The following is a 12,177-nucleotide window of genomic DNA, read 5'->3' as shown; positions in this document are numbered from 1 at the left end:
ACGTTTCAGCAGAAGGTGGAGGATAATTCTAACACCCATGACTGCATGGAGATTAGATCAGTAGCATGTCTCAACTGTGCCCAGAAGAAAACATCCAAAATAGCTTGTAATACTCTACATTTTCATCGCATTCTGTTCTCGGGCCAAAGTTCAGATTCTGTTCAACATCTCCTTCAATCTCAAGATACAGACAGTCATATTAATTTCATTTTAGATCTATTTATTTCTCCTTTCTGGGTACTTTTCCCTAGTCTCTGCTGTCCGCAAAGACTGCTTAAATGCTTTCTCCACCTATGGAAAAGGTGAGTGGCCAGTGTTGGGATCCTAGGATAAACCTAAATGTCAGAAAGATCAGACTTCTTCTACCCCTCAAACATCTTTTGCTACATACCTGATCTCACATGGATTTCACTCAACAAATATTCCTGATAGCTGTGTCTAAAATAGGCTATATTTCCCATGAGTGTTTACATCTATTTATGGGAAAAGGGAAGGAAAGGAATATTCATATTAAATGTGAAAATATCTATGAGTGAGGTCCTTAAAGAGGCAATCAAAATTATTCCTTTATAGATGATATTTTATATCCTCACTGAATACTAAGGCTTGCATTCTCTGAAAGCTTCTTAATAGCATACAACATACCAGGGCTCAATCACCAACCAAGAGTGCCCACAACCCCATGATCAACAGGAGGACAGTACTGCCTACCCCACCAATATGCCTCACATCAGAAAAAAAGTCAGGATTTTCATGCCATGGGAATTTCATATGAGTCATTTCCCTTCTCAATCAGTTCAGAAAAAACAATCAGTATCTGTATCTTTCCAGAACAATTCATATATCCTGTATCAGAGTCCCTTCTCCAAAAAGGATCATGTCAAGGGAATTATCAGTTGGAAGAATAGGTAAAATCCTTTGTGCATTAAATATTTCAACCTACAGAGGCACTTCAGACAAAGCACTACGAGAAGCTGCCTCTAACCAAAGGAAAAGTTCAGGTACCCGAGACCACTGTACAGTCAAGGCCCAAGGTGCACCAGGTTCCTCTCAAATGAACGAATATATTTGCTACACTCTTCCCACAGATGTCCCCAGTAAAACAAATGTGACTAAACACAGTATTGATGTAGCCAGCCAATGCTAAATCTATTAAGCAACAACCTTCTGACCGCTTGGGAATTTTAATGAAATAGCAAAAGCAGAGATTGATATGACACAAAACACGGAGAAGACAGGACCCTTATGCAGCAAAGGGGTTTTTTTTCACTGCTCTTGTCTCTAAGAAATATGGTTTAGTGGCTTTTTTTCACATTGATTTTAAGAAAACTTCACTCTGTATCCAGCTTGGATGCAGATTCAATGTCATATATTGATGACCTGACAGAAGAACGCTGGGTTAAACCTCTGTACATCAACACCCGTGACGTGTGGAAAGGGTAATGGCTACTCTCCAAGGGTAATTCATCTAAAGCATTTGGGACCTCTGATATTCCTGCTTGAGCTCATTGCTGATGCACAATGTCATACCATTTGCCCTGAATAACATAAAGCTGTCTTGTAATAGACACACACCTACCCTTATCAAAGGACATATTTCCCCTGGAAAAGATGAAATCAAGACACATATTTGATCCACCTGGACACAAGTAAAGAATGTCTTGTTTCTCCAAAGTCTTGCAATATACCTTGATTCAATTTTGTACAAAATACCCATTCATCCATCCCAAAACTCTGTCCCAAATACTTAGCTTTTAGCAACCTTCAGTGGGATCCAGAATAGAATGGAGATTTGGGTTCTTGACAGAGGATTGATATCAAAAGACCAAACAGATACAGAGCTGATATTCTGAAAGAAAGCAGGCAGCCCCATGGGAGCTTCCAGGCAGTCTGAGTAAGAGCTGAAAACCCTAGGAACACAAGGTTCCTAAGTAGCATTCAAGAAAAAACATTGCTGCTGACACCATTTCAGTGAGCAGGTGCATGGTCAGGGGAGAATTTAATGTCAGAAACAAGGTGTAATTTTTTCTGGAAGAGATGGTGCGTTTCCCCCAGCTTCCACAATTTCTGGTTCATGATAGGGATAAAAATCAGAACAGACTATATACTTCACAGCTGCCTCCATCGTATAAATGGTGCATTTTCATTTTTCTCAAACTCTAAAGCTTTCTCCTGAAAAAGGCTGTGCACTCACGGTCAAGTGCTAAGTAATTGCAATCGTCAGGTGTCTGCACTCTGAATCCAGGCCATGCTTTAGACAATTAAGCTTGCAAAATTCATACTACTTGTTTTCACTGTATCGTTGGCTACCGACCTTGCTTGGCACTTGAAAATATTTCATAGACCTCTTCCTGTTTGCTGAGAAAAGGGTGCAGCTGAGACTACTCTGAGCTGATAATTCAGCAGATAAAAAACATTCCATTCCGCGATACAACTCTTCACTCAAAGGTCTTTCTACACGAGGATGTTTGATATACTCCACTTTCAAATTCATTGAAGCACATTATATGCTCCCATGCCTCTAATAACTTGCAGCGTTCTAGGAGCTAGAAGTCTCTTGAAGCAAAACAAAAAAGACAGACCCTCACAAAGAGACACATGGTTGCTTTTACTAAGATCTGGGGCACAAAGGAACACAGAGATGGAAAGGACTTCTTTGATAATTAGTTCAAGTCCCCCAAAACCTACAAAACTTCTAAACCTATCAAACTCCTTTCTTGAAGCAAAGACGTTTTTGCCCTACTTCTTGATCCCCAGGATCATCCTCAGCTTTTAGCACAAAAGCCTGGTCTGTTTGGTGGTGTAAATGGTCTTCCCTTTCATTCCTTAGGCTCCGAGAAAGCAATCTCCCTCTCAGCCCCAGGGTTAGGCAAGCCAGACTCTACAGGTCACCACTGGCAAGGAAGGGAGAGACCCATTTTTCTGGGTATCCTAGTGGCGCTAACCTGTGTCCTTTCCATTTTAAATTCTGCTTCTGTGAATGTGGCCAACCTGAGTTGTATTTGAGATGAGGTCTCATACACATGCTTTAGAGGAAGATTGCAGCTTGATGTAAAGACAGACAGGAGAAAAAAAAATACAATGGGTTGATTAAGATGGAACAGCTAAATGTAAAAGGCAAGCAAATCAGCAAGCATCTCCCTCAGTCCCCCACCTACCTGCAGACAGAAAATTCCAAATTCAGTGTAATGCTAGGAAAATCAATGTCTCTATAGTGCATTAGTAATAGAGCTGTATGTGGAGCAAAGCAAATTGTATATTCATCCAATATTGCTTCATCATGCCTATCAAAAAAACATGAAGTTTTCAGCTTTATTCATCATCCGACACTTTAAACTCTTCTCAATATATCCAATTTTTTAATGTTTCTTATTTGGTGCCTGTAATAAGACTAGATCAGAGACAAGGATGAATGGAAAGCATAAGTAATTTCACTGCCTCTGAATTTCTGTGCAACAAGGTTATTCGTATGTTAATGTTAATATGATGATGAAGGTGTAGGTATGTTTGCAAAATGCCAGTGTAAGACTCCTGAACACATTTAAACCAAAATTCATTGTCAAATTAATTAAACATTTCATATCCCTCCAACATATACTTTATTCAAGGCAATTTTTCATCAAGAAAAGAATCTAGTCATCCATGAACAATTCCTGAAGTAAACTTACTTTATGTGCTGACAGCTCACAAGTCAAACTTGTGCATTTTTAACAGGGGAAAAAAATTTGCAAATGCGCTTCCATTTTCAAAAGGGAATTTCATGTAAGGCAAATATTAGGCCTGATTACTGAGAGAAATTAAACTTATATGATTTTTGAGGCTTCCTCGAGTCCTAAATATGCTGAAAGAGAACAGTAGTTAATCTCAATAGTCCAAAGGACGCACTGAAATTCATAGTCAGAAAGACAACATACATTGAAATTCCCATTTTAAGAATAAGAGCTTAGAAAATTGTAGTTCTCTGAGCAGACTAAGTTAATAGGTGCAAAATGTTTTTTAATCAGAAGCAGAGACAAATATATTTACACTAGATTTGATTGAAATAGGCAGAGAAGTTTGGACAGGAAGGAAGAAGATCAGTTGGCAAGGGAAAGCATAAACAATTTTTATTTTACTTTTTTTTGTCTCAAACCTTGGACAAAAAACCTACACTGAATAGTTTGGACATTACCACACACATGCACTCCCCTCCTCTGCCTTGTTACATGCTTCCTAAGGGATACTTGATAAATGCCTATAAAATCAACAGAAAATCCAAATCTAACATCTTCTCACTGTGAGCCCACACAGCCTGCTGCCGATCACGCAGACCATTTGGCAAGCACAGGATCTGCAGGAGAGCAGCTGCTCCAGCCACTCTCTTCCAGTAACATCAGAGATACGAGGACTTGGGGAAAAATTAACAAAGTGATCAAAAATGGAATAAAAGATGTTAAGAGGTTTTTTTCCCTCCCTGTAAACATCAAATCATCCTCTATGCCCAACTGACTCTAATATTGTTCTAAAACTGAGATATTGACAATTCAAGCCACTAAAATAGACAAACAATCTAAAATATCCTTAGCCTCAAAAAGAACTCACATTCTGAGCCACGGAGGGAAGAGGACTGCATAGCACACGACAGTGTGTTGTGCATCAAGAGCCCTTATATAGCTTAGGCTCTTCTTATCCCCAAATTGCAGGGGTTCCCCTGTTCTGGACTCCAGTGTAATTTGGAAAAAGCACACGGTGGATGAAAACAAACACACTGACATGAAGAGATTCAGAAGCTGCATCGATTTTAATTCGCACACACAAGAAATGCGTTTATTTAGACAAAATAACAACAAAACTGGAGCATATCGCCCTATTACTTTACCACTAGAAAGCATTCCTTAGGTTGGGATCATATTCTCTAATAAGCCAGTTGAAGAGTCTTCTGGGAGGTTCATTATTTATTTGGAAACATCAAATACTTGCAGTTCCCCTCTCTGATCTTGATTGGTCCCTTACCTAAAATATGATGACTTTGTGAGGCTTATATGGCCCATTTTGATCATATGGGACCTTCGCTTTCTCTCAAGAAACCTTCAATTTCTCCAGCTTCTGCTAGGACAGAGCCCCACTAACTCATTACTGCACTACTGCCTTTCCTGCAGCAGCCCACCTCTAAAACAAAAACATTGCTTTAACCATGAAAGATGTGTGCCAGCCTTTCTGCAGAGGTGAACAGGCTTTCACAGGGATGTTTCAAAACAATACTGCAATTTTGTACCCTGTAATTTCAATCAGGATTCACTGCTTGCCTATTCGGGAGTGCTATTACCCGCAGCATCACACTCTGCGTTACTGAAAGCATGGCACTACCGCATGCATCGCTTGAAACGTGTTATATATATTGCAAGCATGAATGTTCATTCAGGTCTTGACAGTACTCGCTGCATAAGTACTCGTTATACCCTCTCCTCTGCACAGGGAGCCCACTGCAAAACCCAAGGAAACCCCCTTGCTTACACAACTTGACTGCTACAAGCACAAGTCCCATGGTGTTTCAAGCCTCACCTACTAATTGATTTAATAAAAGCCACAGCCTAGAACTTTTTTCCCCCAAACTTTACTGCAGAAGTTACCAGAATCTTCTGTGATACAGCAGATACACATGGAGTTGTTTACATCCTCTTGATCTGATTTACTCACCCTTTTACCAGCCACGTTCCAAAATTAAATCAGTCTTACCATACACAAAGCTGCTTTTCTCCTAGTTTCCCCTATTTCTCTATTAATGTCTTTTTATTAATGTCTTTTAATGATCCTTTTATCCTCCCTTCTCTTTAGCCTGGCCTTTTTTGGCCATTTCTGAAAAAGCTTCAACTCTCCTTAATCTCCAGAGCAACCACTTTCCCCTGAGCTTGCTTTGTTTCCAGTTTTGATTTTACACTCCCATGGTAGCACTCACTCTTCACATATTTGTTTACAGAACAAAAGCCACCAGTCTTTAAAAGCACTACGGAGTAGAAAACACCCCTTTTAGGTAATTTTATTCAGATGTGCCAATAACAACAGCTATCTCTAGTCAATCCTACTGTGATGTGCAATTACTTTCTCAGAGTAAAAAGAACCAAGACAGAACAAAGACATGCTTAAAATGTTACCTTCAGAAGATGATACGGAAACATACAGAACTCCTCAATTACATTTTCAGACCTACATGCCATATAGTACTGATGAAGTACAGACACTTCTGCAATTTTCTTTCCAATCAACCAAATTTGTACTAAAATGAGTTGGCAATGCTCGTTACACTAAGGAGAACTATAAACACTGCCAACTAAGGCATATATAGATCACAAAACCTGTTTATCTCTAAATGTGTGTTCCTTTGTGCTACAGGGAAAAGAAATGGAACTCGTTACCAGAAAAACCATCAATGTTTGAATGATATACGTGGCAAAGTTAACTTACAGACAGCAAAGGGATGACAACTTTTCCAAGAAAATCAGGGGGTTTATCTCCATCTTCATCAAACACTGTCACTTCCAGAACATCATGAATATCTTTAATAGGGCTGGAATGAAAAGTGCAGGCACATAAGAAATATTCGATAAACATGCATACACTCCCCTCCACAAAGATCTGAGAATACCGCTTTACTCATTAAGTTTGTGTACCTTAGAGTATAAAACTAGCATTTAATTAAATTCCCCCCCAAATTAATGGAATTATAGGTATTCCCCAAGATATTCCCCCAGGTTTCAGTCCCATAACTAGGTGAAGAAAATAACTACCAACACTGATGTGTTTTGTGCGTGGATATTGATGCTGGAAGTGTGGACCTCAGCTCTCCAACAAAAAGCTGGTGACTGGGAGACTTCAAGGGCTGATTTCAAAACCAGGCTTCGGGACGTTAAAGAAAGAATCCAGGAAACAAAATTTAAGTAACCTCATTTGACCTGAATAATTATTGAACAATTATCTCCCTTTTAAGGTACTAACAAAACCAATTACTTCAAAAATAAACTATAAGAACCCTAATTAAAGGCCAACTGTACAATATTGTTCCATTCAGTGCAAATGCTCTACCAATGTAGCAGCAGGCACTCGGTCCTAAGTATTTATCATATCATTAATAAATCAGAATCTCACTTGAGAAGAGTTTTATCTGTGTGCCTGCAAAAGCATAGGTAACAAGAGACAACTTATGAGATGCTTTGCTTATCTCCTCTTTTCCTTTTTCCATGTCAAGAGGTAAAGAAAGAGATATGCAGTACAGCATGTGTTTGTCATTCTGCCCAAAAGAAGGTTGTTTCAGAGCAGTCCTGCTCCTGGGATCTCTGCCTCTGGCATGTGGAGTTGCTCCTCCCAGAGTCTGAACCTAAAAGCCACCTGGATGTCTCTCCAGCTATCAGCCACAGCATGTTCTGTGATGTGACCCAGCCAAACCACCATGAAACGCACTGTTTTCAAGACATTATGGCTTCAAAATATATTGAAACCTGCCACTCTACAAATATACTTCCATATTACTCTCTAAGCCATTATCCTTGTCCATATGATACAGCTACCTGTGGTATATATTATTAAAACCCCAGAGTGACACACACAGATAAGTGTCTTGCAAAAAATCTGAGTATGATGGGAAGGTCGCTCTGGTGGTATTGAACACTCCAGCTGAAATGGATTCATCCACTCAAAACAATCCACTCTGCTCCAAAATAAGCCTAAATCATCAATAGCTTTTAAGATGCTTAACTGAAATTTTTTTTAATGGCCAAAAATCTAAGGAGATATGTGAGTGCTTGACCAGTTCTGCAGATTTGCTGCTTGGACTAGCCATGCAACAGCAATAAGAAAGTCAGAGATAGTCCACAGCTGACTTTTCTGAGACTCACAGGAAGTACAGATACAAAACCTCTTTTTAAAAATAAAAAAAATTTGGATCCTTATTGGATTTATTTTGTTGGCTGAACATCCGACAAGACTCATCTGCTGGCAGAATCTCAGAATAAACAGTGATGAGTCGAAGCTTCTCAAGAACAGAAAAAGTAAGAGAAAGGACTCCAGGAGACATGCATTCAGCTGCAGCCATGAATTGAACAGAAATCCAGCAAGATACTTCTGTGGAAGAGGTCGGATACTTTTTACTGTGTTGCCATCCAGCCCAGTCTTTATGAATGTTGCTTTTGCAAGAAGTCCATCATTCTTCAACTCTTCTTCCAGTGGACAGGTGCAAATGTCATAAATGCTCAACTGCCAGCCCTTGCAGTTGCCTTCCTTGCCACAGGCTATTTTAGTCTTCAAGACATTTGGTTCAGTTATTCACAAAAATCTTTGTCAGCATAAAGCAAGATTTAAAAAAAATGTGCTGCCTGAAAGCAATACCTAAATTACCACTTTTGTTATTAATGAAGTCACTAACAAAAAGAATACTGTGATTTCCATAAAAATTTAAGCTTCGAATCTGGGGTAAGCTATGTTTGCCTAGTATAAATTCAGAAGATATACCAGGAACAACATGAGCTCTAATTTTCTGCTTGCTTACAAATTAAACAAGGATTCTACCATAGTTCAATGAAATATTTTTTATTTTAAATTGCTGAAAATGTAGGTGTGAGTATCTGGTCTCTATTCTCTGTTATATTATCTCTTGGATCCAGCTAGGACTCCATTATGTCTAGTCATGATTCTTCCTATAAATATCACAGTAATTTTCCTTTTAATGACTTCTATTAATAAACTCCAAGCAAGAACTAGTAAAAGGCAAAAGGCTTTAATTTATATTTGATATTTCTCCAACATCCTCTCTGACTGTGAAAATATGATATATCTTAAACTTGACCTCTGTATTGTCCCAAAGTCAATAGCTTTTATGGTTCAGCTGCTGTTAGGTGTTGCAGCACGTTTTCAAAAGCAATCCACTTACAATGTGAAAACTTTGTTCCACTCTGGATTGAGGTTCTTGTAAACAGTGTGTGTCTGAAGACTGTCGTTTCCCAGTTCTAATACACAGAAAGGATCGCTTTTACCTAAGGAAAAATCAGATAAATAATAAGAGGAAAAGAAAATTCGGTGGACCTGTTACTGTATTTCACATGCACACTTTGTCTTTGCAGTAGGGCTAGGGAAGTAACTAGCCAAATAAAAACTGCAAATTGCCTCGTTCTGTTAAAATTACTTGCTGATTAAACAGTATCTCAATGTATCCTCAGTTCTGGAAACTCTAACACTTGCCTTATGACTCATTCAGGTGGCTTCACTCTAATACCTGAAATCTGAGACTTACAGTGAATCATCGCTTAGCCTTTACAGCAAGAAAAATCTCCTCACGTTGACAACATTACAAAAGCAGTACCATCATTCTGGCTGTGTGTCATCTCCAGCTGATCACAGCATCATAAGAGAAGCACAACACCGAGTTTTTAATCAGCATTTCTTCAATCAGTTCAACATGAGCAAGTCCTTGAATCTACGAAGACCCTCTACGGTGCCTCAGTTTAGACAAAACAACTTCAGTTGGAGAATCCATGCGCGAACCAGGTACTGTACTTAAAGCAAACAAGCAAAACAACCCCCCCGAAAGCTCAAACCAACCCAACCTCCTCTCAAAAGTGGAACCTATTATGGTGAGGACGTGTTGCTAATGTATTTTTTTTGATAACTCACATTACATGCACTTGTAGCTTTCACAACTTATTCCACCTCAGCAGTTTCCATCGAGAACAGAGTCCCCTTTATCAGCATGTCTGGCTCAATATTTGATTTAATCTCATCTTCAGTACTCATGTATAACTCATCCACAGTCACTCCAACCTCACTTTTATGTAGGCAACTAAATATGTCAGCAATGCAGGGATTTAGATATCAGACAAGCAAGGTATTTAAGCAAAATCTGTCATTTTCTTAATCCTTATTTTTGGTATTATTATTGCAGAGCTCTTAAGGTTCTTACTCTGAGAAGTTTATAAACCAAACAGGAATCATTTCAGTATGTAAACAGTGGGTATTAACTTGTCAATATAGGTAAAGTTTAAAGATCACGTGTATTACTGGAATCTATTTGTCTTCTCCTTTTCAGCTTACGTGCTCATTCCCTGATAAGTGTGGAAAATGCACGCAGCCTTTTAGAGAAACTGCTTGAAATGCAAAACAGTATGTGCCAAAACCAACCCACTGTATAACTTGGTATTCTGAATGCTATTTTTTGGTCAGTGAGCAAACGCAGTGTTCGAGAACAACTCTCATGCGTACACAGAAAACATCCAACAAAGCAGAAAAAGTCATTTTCATATCAAAAAAACTATTATCTAGGAATATAAAAGTATGGAAGGCTCAAACTAGGCTAGGTATGGCTGAAGAGCTTCTACATATTTGATATAGCCGTGTGGAAATAATCCTAAAATTTACGGCAAATATTAAAATATGAATTTTCAAGACACTATTCCAAACCAAAGCAGATACTGTGTTGTTTTCTGATAGCTATCATTACAGTAGGCTAAACACTTGCGATTAAAATCCATAATGCCAACATATAATCAACTGACAACAGAAATCCCAATCGCACCAAAACGCAATCTTTATGATGGAAATGTGTAGTGCCGTCTTATACCTTACCACCTGTGTCACCCGATGACTGATCTGCTGAAGCTCACACACCTAAGACTCACAGCTGCTGTGGGACAAGACAGGGAGGGACCACTGCTACCTGCTCGTACTACTCCTCTATTAACCCTTGGAAATCTTTGTACCCTTACTGACTCTGCAATTTTTCCTATATCAGATTTTTAGCTAGACTTTGAATTTACTTTTATCAATAACAATAAATCTAAGCAGTCTCCCTGGCAATGCAGGAAATATGGCACTACTCTAGGAGGGCTCTATTATGGAAGTCCATAATTGCTGCACTAATCATTTATGAATGGCTCAGAACAGATAATTAATCTTTATGTCTCTCATTTCATGATCAGAAATTATGCTATTTTTACCTAAAATGGCTGCATCCTTTTGCAATTTGGTGGGTCTATTACAGCATAATACTAGGATATTTTCAGCAGTGCCATTGAAAAACAATTTGTCATTTGCTTCATGAATCAGGCTCAGAGCCTGGGTTATTTTGAATATAATGACAGACTGAGTAACCTTTTACTTAAGCAGAATTTCATTCTGTGCTATGCACAAGGAATGTGTGTCACATACTCTATATGAAAAGTCTTTGAATTGCAGGATCAAGAACCTGCGTGTGTCTTCCAATGTTCATTATCCACCCACATGTTCCTGTAAGTATTGAGGGAAAGGGGGCCAAATCCATCATTAATGCAACTGCATTAGCATCAGTGAAGTTTTCCAAAGGGTAAAATAACCTCCCAGGCTCAGTTCTTTCCCTGGACACTGTCTGTATTAAAACCTCACACATTTCTAGATAGCCCTAACCTTGCTGTCTGCCAAAGCTTCTGCTTTGCTGTGGTATAGTTTCTCTTAAATTTGTTAGTAAGGTGAAGTTACACTCCTAATTCCATTCTAATTCCTAATTCTCCTCTGGTCCTTATTTTAGGAGTAATGTTTTCTTATGCTACAGTGTCTTCATTAATACCAAGGAATGGAGTAAGAGTGCTTTCTCTCTAGCATCTTTCCTGCCTTTATCAACAGGTTATCTTAAAAAACGACTATGTCAGCAAATACACAACACGCAACACTGTCTCTGTGAATTATGAGTTGCTACAAGATACAGAGGGGAATTAGCAGGTCTCCAGAATCCTGGAGAAGATGATAATAAAAATAATAATATCCAGGCAGTCGCTATAGGGAAGTATCAATACCCTAGACCTTCCCTGGAGAAACAACATAAAGTTGTATTCTTAAAAGATATTAGTGTCCATTGCTGTCAGGACCAAGCACAATTTGAGGTACAGCTCAGTGGAAAATCTGTCCTTTTTTTCCAATAAGAGTGACAAAAAGATTATCCCAAACTGAAGCCTCAAACAAGCCATAAGAGAAACCATCACACTTGCATCCCCAGCCCTAGCAAGCTTTCTTTTTCAGGTGACAGCCTGACACACCACCCAAACCCACACACTCAGCACCATGTCAGACACCCCCAACAGCTTTCAGTCTTGCTCATGAGCTCACAAGGCACCCGATGAAAGATGAAGTGTCTACTTTGCAGGCACCATCACTTTATATCGACTGTTATTTTACATATTCCTG

At 38.9% G+C, this 12,177-nt stretch overlaps 1 protein-coding gene across 1 annotated transcript in view; it reads right to left on the bottom strand.

Moving 5' to 3' along the window:
- The window catches only part of MCTP2 (multiple C2 domains, transmembrane 2), a gene marked incomplete at its 5' end in the record, with an annotated part of 83,567 nt that overhangs the window by 48,557 nt on the left and 22,833 nt on the right, over nucleotides 1-12,177 (bottom strand). The window contains 2 exons of the mRNA XM_010155606.1: nucleotides 6,442-6,544; nucleotides 8,900-9,002. Coding sequence (XP_010153908.1) covers nucleotides 6,442-6,544; nucleotides 8,900-9,002 — 206 coding nt within the window. The remainder of the gene's footprint in view (nucleotides 1-6,441; nucleotides 6,545-8,899; nucleotides 9,003-12,177) is intronic.

Source organism: Eurypyga helias, unplaced genomic scaffold, assembly GCF_000690775.1.
Source record: "Eurypyga helias isolate BGI_N326 unplaced genomic scaffold, ASM69077v1 scaffold5117, whole genome shotgun sequence".
Classification (NCBI taxonomy): domain Eukaryota; kingdom Metazoa; phylum Chordata; class Aves; order Eurypygiformes; family Eurypygidae; genus Eurypyga; species Eurypyga helias.
This window is presented reverse-complemented; position numbering and strand designations above follow the sequence as displayed.